This window comes from Heliangelus exortis, chromosome 3 (genome assembly GCF_036169615.1).
Source record: "Heliangelus exortis chromosome 3, bHelExo1.hap1, whole genome shotgun sequence".
Lineage (NCBI taxonomy): Eukaryota > Metazoa > Chordata > Aves > Apodiformes > Trochilidae > Heliangelus > Heliangelus exortis.
This window is the reverse complement of record NC_092424.1, coordinates 32,806,924-32,831,763: the sequence shown is the minus strand read 5'-3', so window position 1 is coordinate 32,831,763 and position 24,840 is coordinate 32,806,924. Positions and strand designations below refer to the sequence as shown.

Sequence of the window (24,840 nt, the reverse complement as noted above, 5' to 3'; positions counted from 1 at the left end):
ATGGCGCTGGCCGTGGCTGGAGCGCGGGTGCTGCGCTCCTTCAGCCGCCTGCTCCCGCCCGGATGGGTCCCTGTCCTCTGCCGGCGCTACTGCGGCGATCCGTGGAGCCCCGCGGCGCTGCCCCCCGGCGGGTACGGGGTCTGGCAGGAGCGGGCGGCCCGCGACCCCTCCGGTTTCTGGGCGGAGGTGGCGCGGGGGGCCCTGCGCTGGGACAGCCCCTTCCACACAGCCTGCCAGGCCGGCCCGGCCGCCGGCACCGCTCGCTGGTTCCTCGGCGGCCGCCTCAATGTCTCGGGTAAGGCGTCCCCGGGCCCGCGCATCCCCCGTCCCGCCTGCCGGTGCTATCCGCTGCTGCCCTCGGGCTTGGCCGGAAGGTTTCCACCAGGGTAGTTTTCCTCAGCGCTCCTCCTTGGGGCAAAACCCGAGGACTTAGGTTGGGCAGTAGCTCTGCCGGGCGTTGCGAAATACCGGCAAAAAATTTGGAAGCCAGTTAAGCCTGCTAACCCCGGCTAAGCTTCTGGCCCTAGCTCTGCTTCCCCGGGGACTGCCCATCACTTTTGCGGAAACCCTCTTCTCGCAGCCCCGACGTCTTCCTCGGGGCGAGGAAGGTGGGTGAAGGCCTGTCCAGGGGCTGGGATGCCGTGTCCGCGGGGATGCAGTGACTTCTGCCACCCTTGACCCAGGTGTCCGGCTGTGGGGTGCTGCTTGGCCCTTTGGTGGGCTCCACAGTGCTAATGCAAAGACGAACCAGAGGCTGGGGACTGTGTGAATCCCAGTCATTTATGGAGGAAGTTGCAGTGGCTTTTCTCTCTTAAACGGGGAGCTGGATCTTTTCTTCCAACTTTGCTGCTTACATGAAGGAAGAGAAAAAGTTTCTATGGCATTCCTAACTACCTCGTGAGTTTCTTCTCAGCCATATCTGCCTTGAAGGCTATTTCTTTTACTGTGGCCCTGCTGCATTCAGTGGGAGTGTCAGCCTTGTCTAGGCTAGTGGTGAAGTCTTTTGACAGGGGTGTATGGTTCTTAACTACATTTCCCGTTCCTGAGAGTGGCAGAATGACCAGGCAGCAGTTCAGTTGTGTAACATCTCTGGCCACCTTTTTCTTGCACAGCAAAAGAGCAAAACCTGCCTTGTGTCTTCCAAAGAGCATAGGGGAGTATCTCTTCCCAGGTGATGACTCCCGGCACTGGATCCCAAGTTGCTGCAGGTGTGTGCACAGCCCTGCTTCCAGCACCCAGCAATCAGGGATTTTAGCCAAAATTCTCTTTGCATTGACTCTTGTTAAAATTAAGACCTTGGCTGAGCACAGAGGCTTTCAGGGATCTGTTTCTTTCCTCTGTAGAGTGGGACCAGCATCTTTTGCTAGATCCCATATGGATCAGATGTCTGAAATCCAGATATTGCTGGGTCTGATTTTAGGTCATGTTTTGGGTCTGGTTCTTCTGCAGGCACTAAATTTCACTTAGTCTTCTCTGCATAGGTAAAAAAAAAAATCATAAACCACTGTAACATAGATGTAGAGAATTAAACAGGTTTGATTTTGCTGGTTTTCCTTTAAAGTACAATGTGCTTTGCCACAGTTGAGTAGCTAGTTTTCTGCTAGAAGGCTCTGGTTTTGTCCCTTGATCTCTTGTTTTGAACTAGTTGCAGAAAAACAGCAACAGTTCAGGTACCTGATCATGTGTGCCTGTCTCTTGAAACATGTAGACCACAAGCAACTGAGTCATGTGCTGCTTTTTGCTTGGGGAGACTTTATGAGAGGATTCTGGGCTTACTGCACTTGAAGTCCTGACCAGAATGATCTAACAAACTACTGCACTTTCAACCAGGGCACTGGGTTCTCAGGAACATGTTTTACCAAAATTAATTGTTGCCAAAGCATTGATGAGGAAGCAAGAAAACATACGGTGTAAACATTAGGGTGTAGTAGTAAGGGAAAAGCAATTAAATTCTTTTTTGTAAAATGAGCAAAAGGCTCTTGTGAGCCTAGGATCAAGAAGGAAGCAATAATATTTGTCCCTCTTTCACCTGCTGGCTCTTACTGAGCAAGGAGCTAAAGCTCTCACTTGGCTCACCTGATGTTTGCTGTAACCTGTAGTTGCTCTGAAGGCAACTATGGCTGCTCACAGGTAAGTTACACCTACTTGGGTAGTGAATCCCCATTAATGTGATTTACTGTAGTATGGCGCAATATGCTGAGGGTGTTGCTGCGGTGAGCTTGGAGGTGGGTCACAGACCAAGCTGCAGTAGATCAAGTTACCTGTGGACAGGTGACAAAACCAGTGTGGAGCTGCTTAAAGCATTCCCCATTAGAGCTTTTGCCCTCCAGTTTCCTTTTAGAATGGCCTCAGAGATGGCTTATGTTCTTTACAGTATTGCTGCAGGAATTTACATTAAAAAATAAAAGACTTTGAACAGATGGAGTGCTTTTTCACATTTTTGAGATTGACAGTTGTTCTTGTAATGAATATGCCAAATTAGAAGAGATTTATCTCTGTGTGCACCTTTAGAGGCTCATCCCCACCCTCTGTGTGGTGGAGTAAATCAGCTGTGACCACAGTACAGCTAAAGCTGACTCCTGGGCTGCAGTTTACTTAAACATCAGAAATTGTAACAGCAATAGGCAGCTTTCATTGCAATTAATTACTTTGGAAAAATTAATCCTTCCTCACCAGTGATCTGAAACTCAGCAAATTTTTTTTAAGCATTTTGTCTGAATTTTACAGCAATGTGCCTGAGTGTTTTTTAATAGTTATCTATGGAAATAAAGCAACTGCCTTTGGAAGATTATAATGAAATAAGTAAGCATAGTTTAGTCTTGAAATTAATTCTTTACCAGGTTAATCTCTAGCTATCAGGAAAGTTGCTGCTGAATGTGCAGGCAGGGTTTTTGGGTGTATTTTCATGATTTTTCTTCAGGGTGGGTGCTCTTAAGTCCCCTTGAGCATCTCATAGTTGTTCAGTTTTCTTCTATCTCTAGCTGTTGGGGGGAGAGAGAAATCTGCAGAAAGTAATTCTAAACATATGAGCATGCAGCCTGAGACATATTCATCTTTCCCAGATGTCTGGTAATGTGTACACTTCTGTGCTCTGTGAGTTTACCCTGAACCCTAAAGTCTGAGATACTTCTAGTTAGCTGAGATTCAGCTCTTCTGTTATAGCCTGGAAAAAGTGTTTTACATGAGCTTTAATTAGAAAATTCAAATGATGCAGTGCTAAAAATGCAGGCTGAGGAAGACAGTATATCAGATTTATGCAGTGAAATGCTGCTCTAGGGAGGAAAAACATCAAAAGGATGTCTTGTCTTTGTGCTACTGAGAGCAGGGAAGAGATTTGGGCTGGTTTGAGCTTAGTGGAGGTAAGCTGAGCTGAACCAGTGGAGGCCTCTTGTGGGGATGCCATCTCTAAGGCAACTGTACCAATTATGTATAATATTTGTAGTATTTGCATTGTATGTATTTGAAAAAGGACAGCTTTACCAGTACTACACATCCTACCACTTCCAGTGTTATATGTGAATGTGTGGCTAGCTACCTCAATGACAAACTGTTTCATCTTACACTGGCTTGCTGCTCGTGCTTGACCAAGCTAAGTTTACAGAGCACCTAGCACATGATCAGGCTTTGTTGAAATAATTTTTTTCTTACAGTAAATTGTTTGGATCAACACGTCGAAAAGTCTCCAAACAGAGTGGCTTTGATTTGGGAGAGAGATGAGCCTGGCACTGCAGTGTATGTAACATACAGGTATGGCATTTTCTCATGGTGCTTTACAATATCTGGCTATGGGGTGGGAAGAAGAGCTGTTGTTTGAAGTCAAACCTCTGTGAAACTCTGCTTTCTTCCAAGGTACTTCAGTGGATAGAACATACAGCTACAGCTGGGTTGTGGTGTCGTGATGAGATAGCTCCTTAAAAAGAGAGCCATGTTGCTACCAAGAAATTACTTTCTTCCCTTCTTGGAGAGGGCTCCTTGATCTTAGACACCTGTATAATAAACATTACAGAGTGGAAGGCACAGTGAGTTTAAGTTAGGGACAGCTACTTAAAACTTCAGATTGAGATCTGGCATCATCCCATTATAGCATTACTCAGGCTTACCTGTAGATTCCCTCTCTCTTAAGTGGGGGCTTTTAGGAGAGAAAGGCTTGTTTCTCTCTCTGGCCTATATTCTGTTTTTTCTCCCTGGTTATGTTCTCACCTGGTTTTTGCTCGTTAGAAGTGTTCATGGGAAAATTTCTGTGAGCAGCTTGTGGTTTCAGCATATCAGCAAATGTCTTGGTGCAGACATCTTGTTCTGGTGGTCAAAGCATAATATTGAATCCTGGCAAGAGGGGTTTTGGAGCTCCCTGTAGTCTTTCTTCCTTATCCCCAGTGCAGGACAACCTTTAGGCTGCTGTGAGCGGCTCTGACTTGTAATTGCTGCTATAGATTGTAGTTTTTGTTAGAATATATATGGCAGTTTTCAAACATGTTTCTCTTTGCCCTGGTATGTGCCCTCATTTAGGAGACAGGCCTGCCTGCAAAAATGCCTATTACATCATCCGTCTTGCTAGAGAGAGCTAAAATTTAGACTTTTTGTGTTCCTCAGTGCATATTTTAGGGAGCCAGATGTTTGGTGTGGTGAATCAGAAAGCAGAGGAGATATAGGAATTCCTGTCATCTGACTCTTAAAAGATGTTTTTTGTAGCTTGTTGATAGTTGGGGTTTCTGGAGCTCCGTAAGTATAAATGGGTTCTGATGGTCTGGGTCACCTCCCAAATTTATATTAAAGCTCTCAAAAATGTTATTTATTGGAGTGAGGAAACTGGTCAGCAAGGAGCAGTGGGCATACAAAAAGCTTTGAGAGTTTCATGCTTGACAGAACAGAAAATGACATAATCTGATACAAGGCTATGGACGAAGTTAGTTGGTTTTAATCTTGTGATTGTTACTTTGGCAGTCTGTGTAGGCATGTTATGATATAAATGTGTTATAACCAACTGGGTAGCTTGACTAAATGCTTTGAGGTTTGCTTTTGCCATTCTGGTGGTAGAAAAGGAGATGGAATCAAACATTTCTCCCAGAATGTGGGGTGCTGTATGTACTTTTATAACTCTCCTCATGTCCCATGTGTGAAACTGGGGGTAGGTCAGAAGTGGGAATTGTGCTGGTGATTAACCTGAGGAGAGTAGCCCATCCTCATTCAAAGCAATTCTAGTCTCCCCCTTTGACTGTGCTGTTTGAAATGTGCTGGGCTGCTCCAGACCCTCAAACCATCTACTTAGGATCTCTGGATCCCAACACCAACAGAACTGGGTATGCCAAAATGTATTTGGAAGAAAGCACGTTTTTAGCCTGTGGATTCGTGATTGATGTGGCTTGAAGACAAGTAACCTGCATCTGAAAACTGAATCCTTCTTTGTGTGGCCTTACAAGGGTATGGTAACTAGGAGCCAGAAAGAAGAACATCGAAGAAGAACACAGGTTGGCAACCATTGTTTTCAAACTTCTGCTTGTATTTGAGAGCCATGTTTCTGTTGCTGCCTGAATTCTGGCTGAGATGTCATTGCATTCGAGTGACATAGTTTTGGAAGAGACTTTAGTCTTACAATATGGCAAAACATGTCACTTGGTTCTCTGTTTATCTCATTAAGTCAGGAATAGCTTTGTTGAAAACGTTGAAATATTAGGGGTGTGTACCCAAGGAGAGAATCAAAACTTTTACCTTTTCTGTGATCTTTGGGCTATATTTTTAAAGGTTTTAAATGGGCAGTAGGGTTTTCCAAAACGTGTTGGCACTGATTTCCCTTTGAAGCTGAGCTTAGTTGAAAAATTTTTGCTGTGGCATCTTGTTTTAGCTAGAAGTTTTGTGAGGGAAAGCATATCAGAAAAAGAGGTGGCCCAGAAGCTGTGATGCCAGTTGAGTAATTCTTTGAGAGCTTTTTGTAGCAAGGTGGTCTCTGCACACTAGCTGCAGTTCAGGACAGCTCCAGCATAAAGAGGAAATGGGAGAGATGCTCAGTATCAGGAGGACCCAAACTTTGGTGTCTGTGGCAGAGATGTGTCCTCTTCCTTAGAATCTGGATGTGCTGTTAATGGGACAGCAGCATTAGGAAATACAGTTGTGCATTAGGAAGGTAAAGACTAATTTGGCCCCTGCCTGATGGACCAGCGTTGTGGAAGGTCCTGGAATCTCAGCTGGGAGTTGTCCAGGGATTACATGCAGAGTACAAGGCACTGTTTTTTTGCATTATCTACTTTGGAAAGCTTTCTGCCATGAGCTGCTTCTCCTTGTAGATAAGCCCTGGGTGGCACAAGGAAAGACATGGCTGCTGACATGGGTGCTATCCCTCTTCTGTTGGGGGCAAGAAAACAGCTGAGTGCTGGCCCTGTTCCCATCACAGCCTGAAAAGGAAGCAGACAGTTGTGCAGGAAAAGGGCTGGAACAGGCTTCCTCCTTCCCGAGGAAGGGAAGAGCCTTGATTAGCAGGCCTCCTCCATGCATTGGCAAGAAAACACATGAGAAAGTACTGTCCCAGCCTGCTCATCCTTGGGATAAGTGAGAGCCTCCATTTACCTCTGCTGCTCCACTTGCTGCCTAACCTGCAGAGAGCTGGTGGGGCTGTGCTTGAGGTCAGTCTGCATTCCTGTGCACGTGTCAACAAGGTGGGTTGTGTCTGTACAACTGAGTTAAGTGCTCTCTGCTAGGAAAGGAATTCATACATTCCCTTATTGGCAAAGACAGAGCTTGAATGATAGTTGCTGCCCTTATTGGGTCAGCTGAGATGATGTTTTTCACCACTGCATTTTGTCTTGTCTCTCCAGCTGGTGTAACTCAGCCTTTTGGGAAAATTACATTCTCTGGCCCCTCTTGTGCTTTTTTTCCCCTCTGGGTTTCATTTTTTATCAAGAAAAAATTCAGCTAAGTTTCAAATTATCTGCAGTTCTGAATGGGAAGGCAGAAGACTTTGGTTGTGGAATTTTGTTTTTTTACTGCTTTATGACAGCAGGGCATGGAACCCTCCTGGGATTTGGTGGCAGCAGTCAGCAAAGTGGGTACAGACCCTGCGAATCTGTTATCAAGAGATCTATATGTCTGGAGACTAAACCACCATAAAACCATTGCTAGGGCAGGGGTAACATACTTAACCTGCAGGAGTGTGCTGCTGCGAGCAGCCAGCTGAATTGATTGGCAGAAGGGTCCAGCCCATCTGGGAGTGTTTTGTCCTGCTCTGTGTATGTTGTCAGGGCCAAGGAGCTTTGAAACTTTGCAGAGGAATTCCCTGACGCATTGCTGAGCTCAGGTTTTAAAGGACACTATATTATCAAGTACCTTAAATAAGCAGGCAGACTTGGCGCTCAGAGCTGCTGAATTGCAGCTTGTGCAGGCTCAGCAACAAGAGAATGTTAAAGACAGCAGCTGAGGTTAGTTATGCCAAACCTCCCCCTGTCTGACATGGGCTTATTTATTCTCTGGTGTTCCCTTTTTTACCATGGTCTCAACAATTTAGCCACCTGTGAGCTGCTGTTTCCTACCACTGCAAAATCCTGTGGATTTTGCCAAAGGGAGCTGTGTGAAGCAGTGGGCAGCAGTAGTTGTTAGCTAACCTTCTTTTCCAAAGGGTTTGCAGGCTGGGTCTCAACAGAAGGGTTTTAATTTATGAAGGAGCTCACTCCGGTGCAGAAAATATTGCAGGCAGAGGGAACTTTCAGAATGCAAAATACAAAGCAGTGGGAGGAAAGCAGAAGCCGAGAGACCAGAAATTAGGGTCCTAGGTAGCTTTTCCCAGGCAGGCGGGCAAGAAGTGGTTGGACATCTTCATTAGCCACATCACATGCCTTTAACAAGCCAATGGATGGTTGTTCCTCAGCCTGAGCTGAAATGGTTGAACTTTTATTAGAGGTCACAGCGATGACTGCAGCTGGAGGTCATATGAGTACTTGCAGGCTGTGCAATGCTGAAGGTGTTTTGCATTGACAGCAAACTCTTCCTTTTTTCTAGTGTTGGCTTTCTAAGTTGAAGTTGCAAGTAAATCTTGCCCAGGCTTCCAGCTTTCCCCATCCAAGGCAGCTCAGGGACTTTTCCCTTTCTCACCTGAGAACTGTCACAAGAGGGTTTCCTTGCCTTTCCTGCTTTGTCTACAGGAAAGCTGGAGAACTGTGCTTGGCTCAGCAATTGAACCTGCAGCCAAAAAGCCTCATGTTGAGCTTTATATTTTTCAGTTAATCTCACTAAAGTGGTAAAAAATGTTGAGGTTTTGGTGCAAAAAGGAAACACATTTTCTCCATTCAATGAAAAGTGAAGGAAGTAGAGGTTTAAACTGAGGTACTGTCACAGAAGCTGCAGTGAGGGTGAAGTAGGTTTGTGTATTATCCTTACAGCCATAACACTGACCCAGGGAGAAGGGACTGGGTGTGAATGTGTGTTGTGTCCCAGGGGACTTAAACCCACATCTCAAACGTCAGTGCCCATGGTGCTGTCATTGCAGGTTCTGGAGTCAGGCTTTGAATTTGGCTGCTCCATAGTACTTCATGTAGAACAACAGCTAGGAGGTAAGATATGAGTGTGTTTGTCTGAGAGATGCCCAGATCTACTTGTGTTTGATGTTTGTTTTTTTTTTTTTTTTAAATAACCTGTTTGGGACATTTGATATGAATTTTTGAATAGTTTCAGCCTGATACAAACTATGATTCCAGGAAATGAATTGGTTGCTGAAAGAAATACTCAATCCAAACATTGTACTGAGACAACAAAGACCATGGCTTGTGCTGAAAGTCCTAAACAGGCTCTGTCAAAGCACATATACAACATTGAATATATTAGGAAAATGTCTACAAGCTCTTTGCAAAGAGCTGCTTCCTGAAAAGTTCTTGGTGTGGTATTTTTTTTTTTTATTTTGGATGTGAAAGGAACCATCTTCCTTTGTTTAGAAAACTTCAGGCTGTCTTGCTGTGGCAAAAGATAGTATCAGACTTCTTGGAAAAAACATTTCTGTCCAGCATCCCTGGAATGTGTCAGAGAAATGCCAGGTGTTGTTTATGGGTTTTACAGCAGTCCTTCCAGACATTGAGTGATAGGGTTTGGAAACACAGGCACCACTATATCTAGGGAGGGATCTGGAATAAATATGGTCTCAGAGTTTCTGAACAGAGATGTTATAAAGATAGGGAGAGGAATGCTGTGTTTATTATATTAAACAGAAGTGCTGGGCTGAACAGTGATCTGCTGGCTGTGCTGAGGGCACAGCTTTCCAGGTCTTGTGCTTAGAAGTGATGCTGTGATAGCCAAGGAGATGCCTGCATAACAGGTGATTAATTTCTAGTGTTAATGCCTCGAGGTCTTGTTTATGGGCAAGAAGAAAGCATGCCTTACATAGAGACAGTCAGGAGTTTATTCTTAGTATAGTTGAAACCTTAACATCCTAATCCTGTTAGTCAAGATCTAATTATTCCAGAAAAAGGAAGAAAGAGGACCTGTTACTCCAGCCCCACTTTTGTGCATGCCAGGTCCGCATTCACTGGTCATTTGCAGTGTGGGGCTGTCAGTGTGGTTTTGGGTTGTGGTGTATAAATTCATATAAACCCATGTTCAGCAGCTGTCTGTCCTCCAGCCTGCAGTACAATTTATGGGTTGGGCTTGTTTGCATTTTCAGTTGAAAGGTAACGTTTTCCAAAAGCAAGTCCAGAATCTCCTTGATGGTTTATAATTTTTAACCTTCCTTGCCTACCTTCATTAGTGCTCTTACTATTTCCCTGGCCTGCTTTGTTTTAAAAGCACATACTATATATACTCTTCTCCCTCATGCAAGCTGCCTCCCTCCAGGGTCCAACTGGTTGCTTCCACCCTGTTTCTCAGCTCCCCCTTCATATTCCTCTTGATACTTTACCCACTTTTATGATCTGCTTTTGCAGAGGATCTGTAGAGTGTTGCACCATGAACTGACTTGGCAGTTTCTTGGCTTTCTCTGTTCAGAGGGGCTGGGAGCTTCCTTTTGTTGCAGCTCATTTCCTTCGCCTGCAACAGCTCTGCTGAGATCCTCCTGTTGTCTGCCTGGCTTGTGCTCAAGGAGCCGGATGCCCTGGGACCTCTGTGCGCCTTGTCCATCTCCGGTGGTTGTTCTCACTGCCTCTGCTGAGTGTAGCACCCTGCTCTGCACTGTCTGCCTGGGCAGCTGCACTGAAATCTGTGATGGCAATGCTGTGAGCATCACCTGGGATTTTGCCTTTCTGTCTGTCCTTGGGGTTTGCAGAAGCAGGGCACATCTGCTTTGAGCCTCTTACTCATCCTCTGTTCTTCATTGGCAGGGGTTGAGCCCTTCCAGAGTAGATTTTTCACTCCAAGCCTCTGGTTCCTCTACTCTCTCTTTGTAGCCCCATGTTTCAGTGCAGGCAGAAGCTAAGGGAAGGTGCAATCTTTTGCTCTGCCTCACTGGCTCCAAGGTGATGGTGTCTAGCTCTTTCCAATGTTTGGTGTATGCTTTCAGTAGATGTACCTTGCTGCCAACCCACCTCCTGGGTGTGGATAAGAGGCAGATCTTCCTTGTGCACAGCCTGCCATCATCCAATGGCAGTGCCCCTGTGCTGAGGATGAGGCAGTGCTGGTATTGAGTTCAGAATTGTTTATGGCTCTACTAACCTTGTGTGATGGAGGGATTGCAATGCCAAGCTTGGCAGCAATTGCAGGTGAAGAATGACCTCCTGCTTGGTTCAGTCAGTGACCATGCAGGCTGCTCATTCTGTCCTCAGACATATTTAGGTTAAGCAGTGGAAATGTGTAACCTGCTGGCACGTACTAATTGCCCACCCGTTAGACAGCAAACTGTGTGTGAAGGATTGAGTGAGTCAAGGTAAGGATTTCCAGCACAGCGTTTTTGCTGCTTCTCTTGAACCACAGGGGGAAGCCTGAGTTGCTGCTGCAGGAACCAGAAGGCACACCTGATGCTCAGGGATTTGTCAGTTTCTCTGTTGATGTTCTTGGCTTCACCTTCTCTTTGTCTTTTTGTCTGTTCCCCTATGTGCTGCACTGCCAAGGGACCTCCAAGGCCTTCCTGTCTTGGCTTTTAGAACACAAAAGCAAAGTGAACAGGTCCTTATTGTCTGCCAGCTTGCTCACGTGATCTCATGAAGCAAATGTTAAACTTGGGTTAATTATAAAAAAAAAAACCCAAAAAACTGTGAGAGCTTCTGCCGTCACAGTCACTGAATAAGCAAGTGAACCATCTCAGAAAGAGTGCTGTAGCCAAAGAACTTTGGGCATTTCTGTACAGGAGAAACAGGCTGCAGTTCTGAAAGCACTTGTGTATTTTCCATCGCAGATAAGTGGATTTTATTTTGCTTTCTCACAACTGTCTGTCTGGCGCTTGTTTCATTTCCTGTGCTCTACAGCTGAGTGTAGTTTTATTTTGGCTCTCTAATATTTATCCACATTGAAATTTTTCTCTAATGCAGCATGAGATGAATTCTGGAACAGAGAACATGACCTTTTAGGACAAGGCACAAAAATAAACTTTGGGTTTGAATGTTCTGCTTTATCATTTAGGCTGCTGTCTAACTGCAAGAGATTAGGAGAAAATTCAGTGCAGGGAAAGCCACTCCATATCTGCTCTCTGCAGGTCTGCAGTCTCTCTGTAGGGGTGGCAGCGGTTTCTCCTGCCAGAGAGCAGGCATTGAGTACATCTGGCCACCTGTCTGAGTCCTGCTGCATCAGGAGGGATCTATTTACTTGATGCTACGGGAATGCTCTGAAAATAAACAACACATTGCTGTGGCTGGGATTTGGGACTCATTTTCCTTGGGTTCCAGAAGATGCTGGGAAGTGGTATCCCTTCAGCTGTCACTGTATCTGCCCTCATACTTTCTCTATGGCTGTTTGAGGGACCAGCCCTTAGGGCCTGTTGTGGGAAGTGGTGTTGAAGCACCTTTGTAAGCCCTGGAACAAAACCTCCTCTCTGAGAAGGGGATTTAGTAAGCAAAGGGGGTCCAATCTGAATCTCCCTGGGCTGCCCAGTCTGGGTCATGACACTGTGTCATATTACTGCCCTCACAGTGCGGATAGAGTTTTATTATAAAGAAGATACCAAGTTATTCTCAGCCCATGGTTTTGTAATGACATTTCCAAAGTGGAGCACTTGGGCTTTCCCTATTTTCAACTAGCATCATTTAAAAACAAAACAAAACACACACACACAAAAATAAACAATTTTGGATGGACCAGAAATGCATTTCATTTTATTTGCAGCTTAGCCACCGTCTGAAAAGTGGTTTTGTTCATTTGTTTGTTTTTTCACAGCTAGCCAATTCTGTGTGATAAGGATACACTGGCAGATTCATGCTTTACAGCTTATTACAGTATGCAGACCCCCAGATTTCATTTATATGTTAACAGTTTTTGGAATCTCTGGTGGCATAGCTTATAGACCCCTAAGCCTTCACAGAAGACATGTTGAAGACGAGTTTGTTAGGGAGTAGAAGATATCTGTCTCCTCAGTAGTCAGTGAGCTTCTTAACCCAGAGGCCAGTTTTCATTCTTGACAGACTGTGAGTTTTCCCTGAGCTGATGGTTGGTACTAGCAAGGATTGCTTTGCTGCTGCCCATGAAGGTCACCTCCTTCCTTGGCATAACACTCCTCACCTAGGACAGTTATCTGTCTTCTTCTCAAAGCCTTTCCACTGCAGGCACAAAGACCTGTTCTGTCCCTTACAGTATTGTGGTTCCAGTCATGCCTGCAATCATGTTACCACCCCATGCAGCGTCACAGTAAGTGCACAAGCAAGTTCTTGCCCATGAACTACTTTTTTGTTCCTTAGAGGAACATTTCTGCTATTAAGTGAGCACACTGCAGTAGTGAACCCTGTGAAAAGAGCCTTTATTCCTGTTCTGAGTGTTCCTGAGTTTCTCTGTGCAAGAGTGCCTGCAGTTTTACTGAATGCAGGATCTCCATTCTGCGAGGCTGTTGTGCTCTGTGGCACAGCAGAGTGAAGTGACAATGGAGGAATTCAAGCTGCGGGTGATCTGGCTTTGATGAGTGCCTTGTCAAATCTGCCACTCACACAAGTGTTTTGGGACTTATCTTTTTCTTCCTTATGCATACAAATGCATTGCTTACCCTTGCAATGTAAAGAGAAGATACTAGTTGTGAAGCACTTCCAGCAGTCCCCAAACATAAACATGTTTGGGAGTCTTTGAACAACAGCTTCCATTTCATCTTGTGATTATCCCATACATGTTCCCAGTAGCTTCTGACTGATCCTGGTAGGTAAAAAAGGCATTAAGGATGGTTAAATTGTGCACTGACTCCTGAAGGCAACAGGGCAACCACTGGCTCGCTGGTTGCTCTGCTCGCTCCAGAGTCTGGTAGCTCTGGGCAGTGCCTGTGGCTCTCACTTGCTCATCTTTTGCAGCAAGCATGGGTCTCTGTCACTGTTCCCTTCTCTCCCCAGTGCAGGAGCAGTCTGGCTGTCACCACACCCCAGGCCACCCTTCTTTGAGATACAGAAGCTGGTGTGCCCTGTATTGGTGAGGTGCATCACTCAGTTCAACTTCATCCTTTTTTTTTCTTCTCTGCGTAAAACATGAGGTCTCATGACAGCATTGCTTCTGTACCACAGGGAGCTTCTGGATCTGACTTGCCGCCTTGCCAACACCCTGAAGAAATATGGGATACAGAAGGGGGACAAGGTGGCCATCTATATGTCTGTGTCTCCCTTGTCTGTGGCAGCCATGCTGGCTTGTGCCAGGATTGGTGCCATTCACACTGTGATCTTCGCTGGATTCAGTGCAGAGTCATTAGCTGGGAGGATCATGGACTGTAAGTAGGTGCAGACTGGGGAACAAACCCAAGACATTCCTATTCCTTTTTTTCTTAGCAGAAGGAGAAGAGGTTCATTCTGAGCTGCCAGGACAGTTCACTATTCTTTTGCAAAGTACTGTGAAGAGCCTTTTCCATAGTAGCAGATGCAGTATTCTCCAGTCTTAAAAAACTATAAATTGCTTAACATTCATTCTGTGTTGGGTTACTGCCAGACAGCAGTGAAGCTGGAAGGAAAACAGTTTAGGAATGGGGCCTGATTTGTTCTTTTGCAGTATAATCACAGTGTTTCTTTGATGCTCCTGCACAGTTCTAATTCTGCAGTCTCAACTGTGATACTGTGATTTATGTATAGCACTGGAAGTGCTGTCAGCCTGCCCATCCTCTGTTAGCTGTGTACCAAGAGGCAGAGCTGTTCTTGGCCCAAAGCACTTGGAGTGTGATTAGGTAAAAAGTAATGCTAAAAATACCAGTGAAATAACAAAATAGCAAGTGGCTCTTGTCCTAGCAGTCACATCAGTTTCTCTATGGCTACTGCGAGGGAGCAATTTTCTTGCTGTAAGACTCTTTAGTCTTGTTTTTCAGTGCTGCTCAGTTTGCGATGGACACTTATGTTCAGCCCTAGAGAAAGGATGAGAGAGGGGAAAAGGTGCCTGTTCACCAGGGTCATAAGAAGTCTTGCATTGATATCAGTGTGTGGACTGTTTGGCTAAAGCAGCAGTATTCACTCTAAAACAAGTTGCTGGGAAGAAAGTGTTCTGCATGTTGGGTTTGCTAGGCAGGAAGGGGAGGGATTTGCATTGCAAGGAGTGATACCTAGACACTGGGAATGACTTTTCTGATGTTCATTGTAGATGTTGAAGTAGATTGGTAGGGAGAGGGTAGAATAGCTACCACTGGAGTGTTCTAGGAAAATTGGACTGATAGCTGTCAGAAATTGTTTAGCTGGAGTGGGCCCTACCTTGGGGTGGGGAAGGTGGACTAGGTAGCTCATGGAAGGTTCAGTTACTCCTAATCTGGGTTTTGAAGTGTTTTTGTCAGTGACACTGGCTGTCTTTGACTGATAGAAATTCCAAATATTTGTCACACATGTTATCCTATACCTCATGTCCAAAAGTAATAAAAGCAGGGTGCACAACCTAGCCTGGAAGACAAGCTGCTATGCCTGCTAAATCTTTCTCTTTTTAGCTGGATGCAAAGCAGTTATCACCTACAACCAGGGAGTAAGGGGTGGCCGAATCATAGAGCTGAAGACTACTGTGGATGAAGCTGTGAAGAACTGTCCAAGCATCAAACATGTCTTTGTGGCGCAGAGGACAGATAACAAAGTCCAGATGGGTGATCGTGATATTTCCCTTGAGGAGGTACGTTGGTGTTGGTAAACCTTGCCTATTTTCCATGATGCTACTTGAAATATGCTATGGTTACTGTGCTGGAGGAGAGAAATATGGTGCACTAATAAATGTAGAGACGAGCTAACAGGGACATCTCTGAAAGATCCCATGCAGGGCTGTTCAAAACACATGCATGAGAGTCTTGCTAAATGTGTAGATCATGCATGTATTTGCCTTTAGTCTTTCATCTGCTATGGGCTACCCTGGGGATTTGCAGCCAAGGAAGATTAGGCAGTCTCCATACTTTCCTTGCATTGGTGTACTGAGCTAAAAGCCTGTGAAGCAGCTGCTGCACTGCTGGTTGGCACACTAGTGTGTAGCCACAACAGATCTGCCAGGGATGACGGCCTCTATTCTGCCTCTGGAGCAGCTTTTCAGTGTGTGCTGCTCTTCCTGTGCTGCCACAGTACCCTGACGGGCTAATGGATACAGCTACGTTGCAGTGACAGCTTCTGTACATCCCGGCAGTCACCCAGCTCTGCAGATGCCCACTGGCAGTCTCAACAACTCCTTTTAGGTCTGAGGGTTGGCCGGATTATCTTTCTCTCCATCTGTGCCTTTTAGACCCAAGTTCTGCAGACGAAAAAGAGTTGCCCCTTAGAGCATCTGGTTTTTCATCCTTATTCTGACTGGTTGTATTTATACTCTGCTAGGACTGGGAGTTGAAGCAGCTCAAGCTATGTTTGATTCATCTCAGCAAGGGCAGGGGGTATGCTGCTCCATTTTAGCAGTCTTGCAAACAATGCTGAGATATAAGGAATGATTGTTTCCTGAGACCCAGAATACACTGATACCACTGCTATTATGCTGCATGCAGACACTTAATTATGGCTTGCCATATGCACTTTCAGCCTCAATACTGTTTGAGAGGCAGTGCAGAAATAATCAAGTTACTGGAGAGGCTCAGTGTAGCCTAGGGACAGTGTTGTTGGTTACCCCATGATGGGAGGATGGTGATGGCTTCGGGATATTTAGAACCTGTGCTTCCTGGGGAAGAAAACAGCAGTTGTTTTAACGTTTTCAGCTGGTACACGTGGTACCAGTGCAGAAGTACTTTTATCAGTTTGCTGGCAGCAGTGAACAGAAGCTGCTCATTGTAGTAATGCCTGGAAATCACCAGTGTGCAGTCAAGGTAATTACTCAGGAGGCCCTGTGCTGGTCACATGAGATAGGAGCAACTACTAGGGTTAAGTTAAACAGGGAAGGCAGGTTTTATTTGGAAATTGTCTTACTCCTTCTTACTCCACAAAGCACATTCTGACCATTTTCCGTCGTCTGCAAACAGCCTGAGACACTGGTGATGTGAGAGCTGAGATCAGCCCATTGTCAGTTGTAGGGTCTGAAACATAACAAAGATTAAACCATTAATGCTGTCATTATGAATTTTTACTGCATTTGTGCTTTCCAGCTCTTGCGCAATGGCTTACTGCAAAATTTAAGTTCATATTCTAATGGAGCATATGAAAACTCCATCTTTGTTTAAAAAATGGGAACACATCTTAAATTGGTAGTGCTGAATGCCACAATAAATACCTGAGATGAGCAGGAATGCTGTAAGTCAGAAGATAAGAATTACATCTCACCATTTCAACTCTTCATATTTTATTGGGGTTTTTTTACCAACTCTTTTAAACAGCTGGACCTGCTGTGGTAGTTTCCACTTGTAAATGCAGCATCTCTACAGTGCATACTTATAAAAAGGCAGTACCTAGAAATCCCTTCAAAGAACCACCTAATAACCCTTGTAGAAATCATTATTCTTTTCGGGCAGCTCAGAGCCAGAAAGAAGGAAGCCACCTGTGCTTTTGTTCCAGCCATATGTCGAGCATCTGGATCACACAGGGATTATTGCAACTTTGTATATGGATAAGAAAAATCTTCAGCCTTTTCCTAAAAATTCTGCAGTCTGAGCAGGCAAGCGTTTGCTGTTGCTGCAAGGTGTATTGAGTACAAGCATCTCTTTTAAAGCACATTACTTCTCTTTCTTCTGCTGGACTGGGCACAAAGTTTGGACAAAAAGTTTGCTCTGACCTAGTAGGACATTGCATCCTTCCCTCCCTTGAGTGTGACCATAGGGGTTGAGGAGAGGATCTCACCCATGGAGCTAAACAGTGGAGTATGAGGAGGGTGACAGAGGCAGGAAAGCACTTGCCTTCTCATGTGTAGAAGCAGTTAGTTGGAGGATTAAATGGGCAGCACAGTTATCCACTGCTGTGGTCAGGGAAGGGAGATGCTTAATTGTAGCACTGCATTTTTAAAACAAAAAAGGAAGATCCCAAACTTTATCCAGTCAGCAGTGCTGTTGTATGTCAGGTGTGGTTCATGTTTGCAGCCACACTTTGGTTTTCTACCAGCTTCTACAAGGCTTGAAATGCAAGCTGTCATGTATCATTTTTTTCTGGAAATGGTATTTTATTTGGCCAATTCCCCTTGACTTCTGTGCCTAGTAGAGGTCTTGGTGGAAATGCTGGGTACTATGTGTCCACAGGAATCTTTCCACCAGGTGAGCATGTGTAGCCAGTGAGACATCCTCATTCTTTATCGTTGAATGTTGATGAGGGAGCAACAGCAATGGTTGTTCTTGTCTCTGGAAACTGCTGTCGTGCTTACAGATGAGTATGGGTAGGCTCCATATAGACAAAGTCTTTCTGTCATTACCATCTTTTTTTCCTCAGGAGATGGCCAAGGAAGCTTCTGTTTGCACTCCAGAGAGCATGGACAGCGAAGACATGCTTTTCATGCTGTACACCTCTGGCAGCACTGGGAAACCCAAAGGAATTGTTCACACCCAGGCTGGATACCTGCTGTACGCTGCTATGACGCACAAGGTAACTCAGCTGCATCCCCTGGAAAAGGTTCACTTACCTTCCAACAGTACTAATGAGAGAGGCTTCGACTGGTGAGGGGTGCTGTATTCTGTATTTGCTGCTCAACTGGCTTATTGGGTGGAAACAAATTGAAAAATGTCTGAGAATATGTAATTAATCTTTGGGATTTAGTTTTGGGGAATGTAATACTATGCAAATCAGAGCCTAGAGATTTGAAAGGAAGGAAACTGCAGTGCTGCTACTTCTGGATTTAAAATGTGCTAGCATTGTAGGCCAGAATTTGTTGGCATTAAAGTGATTTAGCTGAGGAGATTCTGGTATCTTACTGGTATTGGTGATGTAGATCTTACTCTACTATTTTGCAGGTTTTTTTATTTCAGAGAAGGTCTGAACTCTTAAACCAGCCTCTGCATGGCACTTGTCTGAAGATGTACTTTCATGTTCTGCGGTTGCACTTTTGTGTTTCTTTTCTATATGATCTAGGATAAATGTTTTAAACCCTTTTCTCATGCCAATAACAAAAAGTGAAGGCACGAAGACACTGCTTCTTAAAGCCTTCTAGTTTGAGTTCTGATTATGAAAAGGTAACTGAAGTGTGGAAAAGACTGCAGTGAAAGAGCTCCACCTGGCTTTAGTGGTACCACCACCCTGTTAGTAATCACACACAATTCAGGCAGAGTTTTTCTTTCTTTAGGCTGACACAGTCGAATTTTTAGAAGACTTAAATATGCAAATGTCAGACTTCTCTGCATGAGCAGTATCGTTATGTTGGATTTTGTAAGTGACAGCTGAATCTCCAAGATATCTTGGGTAGGTCCTGCACCCTGTTGCAGACATGCTGGGAAGGCACTGTATGCAGCTGCAATGCTTCTAGAGGTACTTTAGAGCCTGAGAGGGAAAGGCACTTGAAAAAGTAAGGTGAGAATTGGCTCTTCTAGCTAGAGGGGTTAGCTAATCTGTGTGGCCTCTGTTGTTTTTGCACACTCATGTGTGAGTGATACTTTGTCACACACCCAATGGAGTTTTCTTCTGGTTTTGATCCACTTTCTTTCATTTAAAATATAAAGATGACTCTGTCTGATAAGTCAGGACCTCTTCAGCATACAGAAGTTAGATTGGCAATGGGAAGCATTTTCCATAACCAGGATCGTTAATTCTTCAAGAATTTTATCTTGAATTCAATGAGCCCAGAGAAAGTAGCATCTGGAAAGTGGTGTACAGGTAGAGAAGCTGAGCAGCTAAGAACATTTCTCAGAAAATGTTTCATGGACACTTAACCAGTTTCTGCATCTTTCTCATGGAAACCTGTTGATATTGGTGGAGGCTTTGAGCTTCCCTGCCATTTAGGGTCAGTTCAGGTCTTCCATGTGGACTGCCTGGAGTAGGAAACATTAGTTATCCAGGGCTCTGGGCTTTGCTAGTAGCTTTGTTGCTCCAATCTGAGCAGCTGCTGGTACAGCTGTGCTCTCTGTAGGTGTGCAAAATCAGACAGGAGTCTAGAAGCCCTGGTACTGGTGCCTCTGACTTGCTTCCTCACCTTGGGCTGGCCTTCATGCTGCTCTGTCCTACATGCCTGGCTCCTCTTGCCCTGTGCACTCTCTGGCTCCCATTTGGACGTCCATTCCAGCACCTTACTCTTAGTGTCTGCCAACAGAATGTCAGCTGGCCTTACATTTATCTTTGCAGTATGTATTTGACTACCAGCAAGGCGATGTTTTTGGCTGTGTGGCTGACATTGGCTGGATCACGGGACATAGCTATGTTGTGTATGGACCACTCTGCAATGGAGCCACCTCTGTCCTGTTTGAAAGCACTCCAGTGTACCCCGACCCAGGTGAGGAAGTGCTGGGGAAAGGCTTGGCTAGACATGGGAGCGTGACAAAGGAGATTTAGAAGCCTTTGCAGTGTGACCTTCCTGCTCAGGGGAGGTAAGCTCCATTTTTTGGAACATGTGAATGACATTCAGGAGCCCCTCTGCATCCAGGGTGAAAAGAAAAAACATTGCCATTGGTTTTGCTTTGTACTCACAGTAGTCACAGCTTTAGCTTTGGCTTTTAGCCTTCCTGTTGGGCATTGACAGCTGTTATGTCAGTTCAAGGCAGATAAAAAGCCTGTTTGTGATTCTGCAGGTCGTTACTGGGAAGTAGTACAAAGGTTGAAAATTAATCAGTTTTATGGAGCACCTACAGCTATACGCTTGCTACTGAATTATGGTGAAGAGTGGGTGAAGAAATATGACAGATCTTCCTTGAAGACCTTGGGGTCAGGTAAGGGACATGAAATCTTCATCTGAAAAAGGCAGACTGTTCTGGCTGGTGAAATGAGTGTACCAGAGATGCTCTGCTGACCAGGTGAGATGTGGTTAAAAATAGATGATAAAGCAGGCTCTTTGTTTAGCTTTTCTGATATTTTATAAGCAGAATGGGAAATAAACTTAAGTTGGGGCCATGAACCTTAGTGTGATTGCCTGTTCCCTAGCTTATTTTCAGGATCACATTCTTCACTGAAGATATTTGTACAATGGTAAATGATACAACTTTGAATTGTACTGGCATAGGTAACCCAAGCAGAATTTTCCTGCATTATTTTAGGATTCTAGACATTCTTATACATGACCTGCATTGATGAGTTACTTCCAGTGTTTTTATTGCTTGCCTTTTAGTCTTTTCAGAAAGAGCCCGTCTTCAGTTATGTGAGTGCATTGCAGTCCTTTGCACATCCCAGCAAAAATGCTGTAATCATTCTGCTTAAAGATTGTGCATTCAGCATGTTGTACACCAAAAAGAAGAATGAACTGCCTGCAATCCCCCCGAATCTGAGGCTGCTTCATTTCTTCTTTTGGTCTAGTGGGAGAGCCCATCAACAACGAAGCTTGGCAGTGGTTTTACCACGTGGTGGGAGAAGGTCGCTGCACCCTTGTGGACACATGGTGGCAGACAGGTAAAAGGCATCCTCGGGGAGCATGGGCAGCCTTGTCCATTGACAGGTTGCTGGTGGGTAGAGAAGAATTAATACATTTCAATTCAGTCCAATGAGACTGTTGAAAGACCCTGTCCTGGCATTTTGATCAGCTTGTGAAGGTCACTGGAGAGTTTCAGCACATAATAGCAATGCAACAGCATAGTAGTGTTTGTTATTTCCTTTTCTCCTCTATATGCTCTTTGATATTTTGAATGCCAGAAAATCTCAATTGGTTCTAGAAATAAAAGGCAGAGATTGACTGTCTGGGCAAAGCTGGGAGTAGGTAGCTTGAACTGGAATCCCCACTTTCAATTATTTATCCAACTGTTCTGGCCTTGATATGATCTTATCATGAAGAAGCATTTATAGCACCATATAGCCACAATCTGTACTTAGGTACACTTTGCTTCATGTTCTGGAAACCATCAGAGAGGGATGGAAATCAGAGCTGCGTGATGAAATGAATCTAGTGCATTTAGCCAACTGGAAAGGAAGGGAGTGAAGGGCACGGCCATGCATCAGGTACGTAAGGGACAGCGGCTGTCACCCAGCAGGGCTGCCTGGGAGCTACTCTCCTATGCTGTAGTTGCTTTTACCCTGGACCTTGAATGCCTCAGAAAGGAGTTCACTTCTGTTTTGGCAACATGCTTGTCCCAGCTATTTACATCAGTTAATGCTTGTTTTCCATTTACAACCTGCTTAACTTAGTGTCTGGCTCTCATCGATCCGAGTCCGTTTGGAGCAGAGCTGGTCTCTGCTTTCTGGGCCTGGTGGGGTGAAAGGGTGAAGGGTTGAAGGACCCCTGTGCTTGAAGGACTCCTGCAAGTTCTTCCCAGCCCCTTCCTCCACATCTGTTCCCCTTTTCTGGGCACCTAAAGAAGAGTTGCTAAAGGTGTCTTGCAATATGTGCTTCTCAAGTTGTGAACTACAGTTTGTCACAGAGCCATGGACTTAAATGTTGCAGCACAGCTGCTGATATTCTGCCTTTGCTGAAAAAGAAGTCGTGCATACTCTTTAAATTTCTAGCTGCCTTTGGGCAAAATATTCTTTCTCTTTCCATTCAAGCTGCTCCTGATACCAACTTTATTCCTGCTAGCAGGCAGTCTATTCAGGATCCCTGTGGGCCATCTCAGTGTGATGAATTAGATTCTGGCACATAACCAAGTTCCATTTAATTCAGACCGGACTCGCAGACTCTATTTTCAGGTTTGAAATAAAATAACCTCAGAATTCAGAGCAGTGTTAACTACAATCTGCTTCAGTTACTGATCTCTTAAACTGTCTGGATTCTCACATACTGAGCAGAAGGAAAGGTGGCTGTCTATGTGCTATAGGCTTTCCACCTCACTGCTCTGAAATAAAACCCTGTGGAGAAGCATTTGATTACCTATGGAGTTGACTTTTTTTGCCCTAATGTGGTTTTGTTTGTTTATCTTCAGTTAAATGGTGCATGCTTCTACTTTATCTGAAGCACAGGGTTAGGTGGTTTATTAAGCTGTATTTCTCCTGGGTTTTTGGAGCAACAACTGTCAGGTGAAAGGTAACAAAACATTTGCTGGACAGCCTGTAAGTGCAGAGTGCTTGATCTTGCCTTCAACCAGGCATCATTTTGCAGATAAATAGTTATAAGCTCCTGGAAGAATAACAAGTATTTAGGAGAGTGATTTTGTTAGAAAGTAGAATCAGACTTTCTCCACAGTTAATTAATTCCTTTCTTCACAGCCAAAATAATTTTGGGAACATCATATATGCCATTTGAATGTAAAGGGAGTGTGGAAAGAGGTCATAGAAATTTTTGATGGGTGCTGGTTGTGGTCCTGCTGTGTTACCTCTCGTATACCGCTTCAATATAGCTTGTTAATTGTACTGTTCTATGCAGTGTTCTCTGTGGAATGCTGCTCTCCAAAGCAGCAACGTGTTGCCAGATAATAAAGCTTGTTAGGCATAAAGATCAGCACACAGGGAGTTAAGAATCCACGTGAAGTCTTTGGATGAGCAAATGAGCGAGACAGCAATTACGAGAAGCAATTTAAGTAGTGTGGTATGTGTGGATGAGAGAGATTAAAAATTCCTATGGCTCTTAGTGTTAAAATATGAGGTAGTGCTGTACTGTGATTGACAGTAAGAGAATCAAAGTTGTGTTTGAGTTTCAGGTGTAGTTCTTCACAGGAGACACTAGGTATTTTTACTTTCATAAAAAAAGTACAGCTGTTGTATGCATCTGTGAACAAAAGCTGGCTTTGAAAAACATGTCTGAATAGGGCCTGGAAGCTTTTGTTATTGGCATCATCTTCTAGTGATTTAATGTGGGCCAGTGGTTCTGGGGTGAAATCCCCCCAGAGAAGTCTGTCCAGTCTATTTGTGGTGGTGAAGACAACAGTGACAGAGAGAACAGGCTCCACCCTGCTGCCAGAGGTGACTTACCCATGGCAGAGGAGAGTCTGTTTCAACTCATCACCCTCCCTGTTTAGATTCTGCTGCCAATGCTTAAGCCCTGCTGCCTAAGCCCTATGCTTAAAGGCTGGGTGGATTTGCACTATGGTGACTATGGGCACAGGTAATGTGGAAGCAAGGCTTTTCTTCTGCTGCCTCTGCCTTTACAGAGACAGACTTGGCAAGGTAGAGCCTATAAGCCTTGCTAGCTGTCATCTCTTGGTGGTACTTTTAAACCAGTTTAAAATAGGTCTATCATGCAAATAATTTTTAAAACACCCCTGCCACCATACAGCTAGCTCTGAAATGTGACTTTCCTGCTTTATGTGCAGCTGGCTGAATGATGTGTAGGATGTGGAAAAACCCATCTTGAAACACAGCTTGCAGTGTCCAGAATGCATAATGGCTTAGAAAGAGCAACCAGTTTAATCGGGTTCCCTGCTCTGATGTTCCCTGCTCTGCTCTCAGGTGTCTGGGGTGCTTTTTTCCTTTTTCTGAAAAAATCAAGATGACCCTTTAAAATTAAACAAAAACATGTGAAGTGGATGCATGCCCATCAGTGAACTGTGAAATAATTTAGTGTGTAGGCCACATCTGATACTATTTCCAGCAGGTCTGAAGCTTAAGGTTCCTCAAAGAAACCCTTCTTCATAGCAATGTCGGCACAGCTGGATGAAAATTCAGAGTCAAATTCAACCTTTTCAACTCCTGGTTTCAATTTTCACAACCTCAGCAGCCAGGAGAGGAATGCATTCTGCGAGTGGCAGAATATACCTGCATTTATAGAGATGCATTTTTAAAATCCTGATGCTCCTTTGTTTTTGTTTCTCTCCAGTGTTTCTGAATTACTTTTAGAATAGAAAATATCTGATTAAGGTTGGAATTTGATTTAGCATTCAGCCCAGTCGGAATAAAAAAGGATTATTAAAAGATTCAATTTTTAATGTAAGATAAGCTCAGACTGCCTATAAGGGGTGGGTTAATCTCACACTCTGTAATAATAGTTATTCAGACTTCTGAAGTGCTTTTCATGCTAACCTTAGACAGCTGTAAAAATAGCATCAGGAGGTAAATCCCTTGGCATGCTTGTACTTTGGCTGTAAAATCACTTCTGGGGTAGGAAATGGGGCTGGTCAATACTGACCCTGCCACCAGGCAGCCTTGTTAGTGTGAGAAGGACCTGCAAAAGATTGAGTAAGCATTAGAGCTGCCTGTGTTTGTTGCTGGGTGGTAGCTGGAGGAGTGGGTTTATCTGTAAGCTGGCTTTTAGGGCCAGTTGTGGGTAATAGAGCGTGTGGGCTGAAGCTCTTCTGAGGCAGCTGTTTGGCCACGCTCTGTGGTTTGTAACCAGTGTACACAGATGGCAGTGATTTTTATAGCCAATACTGAATGAGGCACCAGGCAAAGAGGGAATAGGAGTAGCTCTTGATCTGAG

The 24,840-nt window shown here is 44.6% G+C and overlaps 1 protein-coding gene across 1 annotated transcript in view; it reads left to right on the top strand.

The window, feature by feature from the left end:
- ACSS1 (acyl-CoA synthetase short chain family member 1) overlaps positions 1-24,840 on the top strand; it is a 36,465-nt gene continuing 11,625 nt past the window's right edge. The window contains exons 1-8 of the mRNA XM_071739944.1: positions 1-295; positions 3,651-3,747; positions 13,590-13,789; positions 14,978-15,153; positions 17,859-18,011; positions 19,698-19,845; positions 20,141-20,278; positions 20,859-20,951. Of these exons, the coding sequence (XP_071596045.1) occupies positions 1-295; positions 3,651-3,747; positions 13,590-13,789; positions 14,978-15,153; positions 17,859-18,011; positions 19,698-19,845; positions 20,141-20,278; positions 20,859-20,951 (1,300 nt within the window). The remainder of the gene's footprint in view (positions 296-3,650; positions 3,748-13,589; positions 13,790-14,977; positions 15,154-17,858; positions 18,012-19,697; positions 19,846-20,140; positions 20,279-20,858; positions 20,952-24,840) is intronic.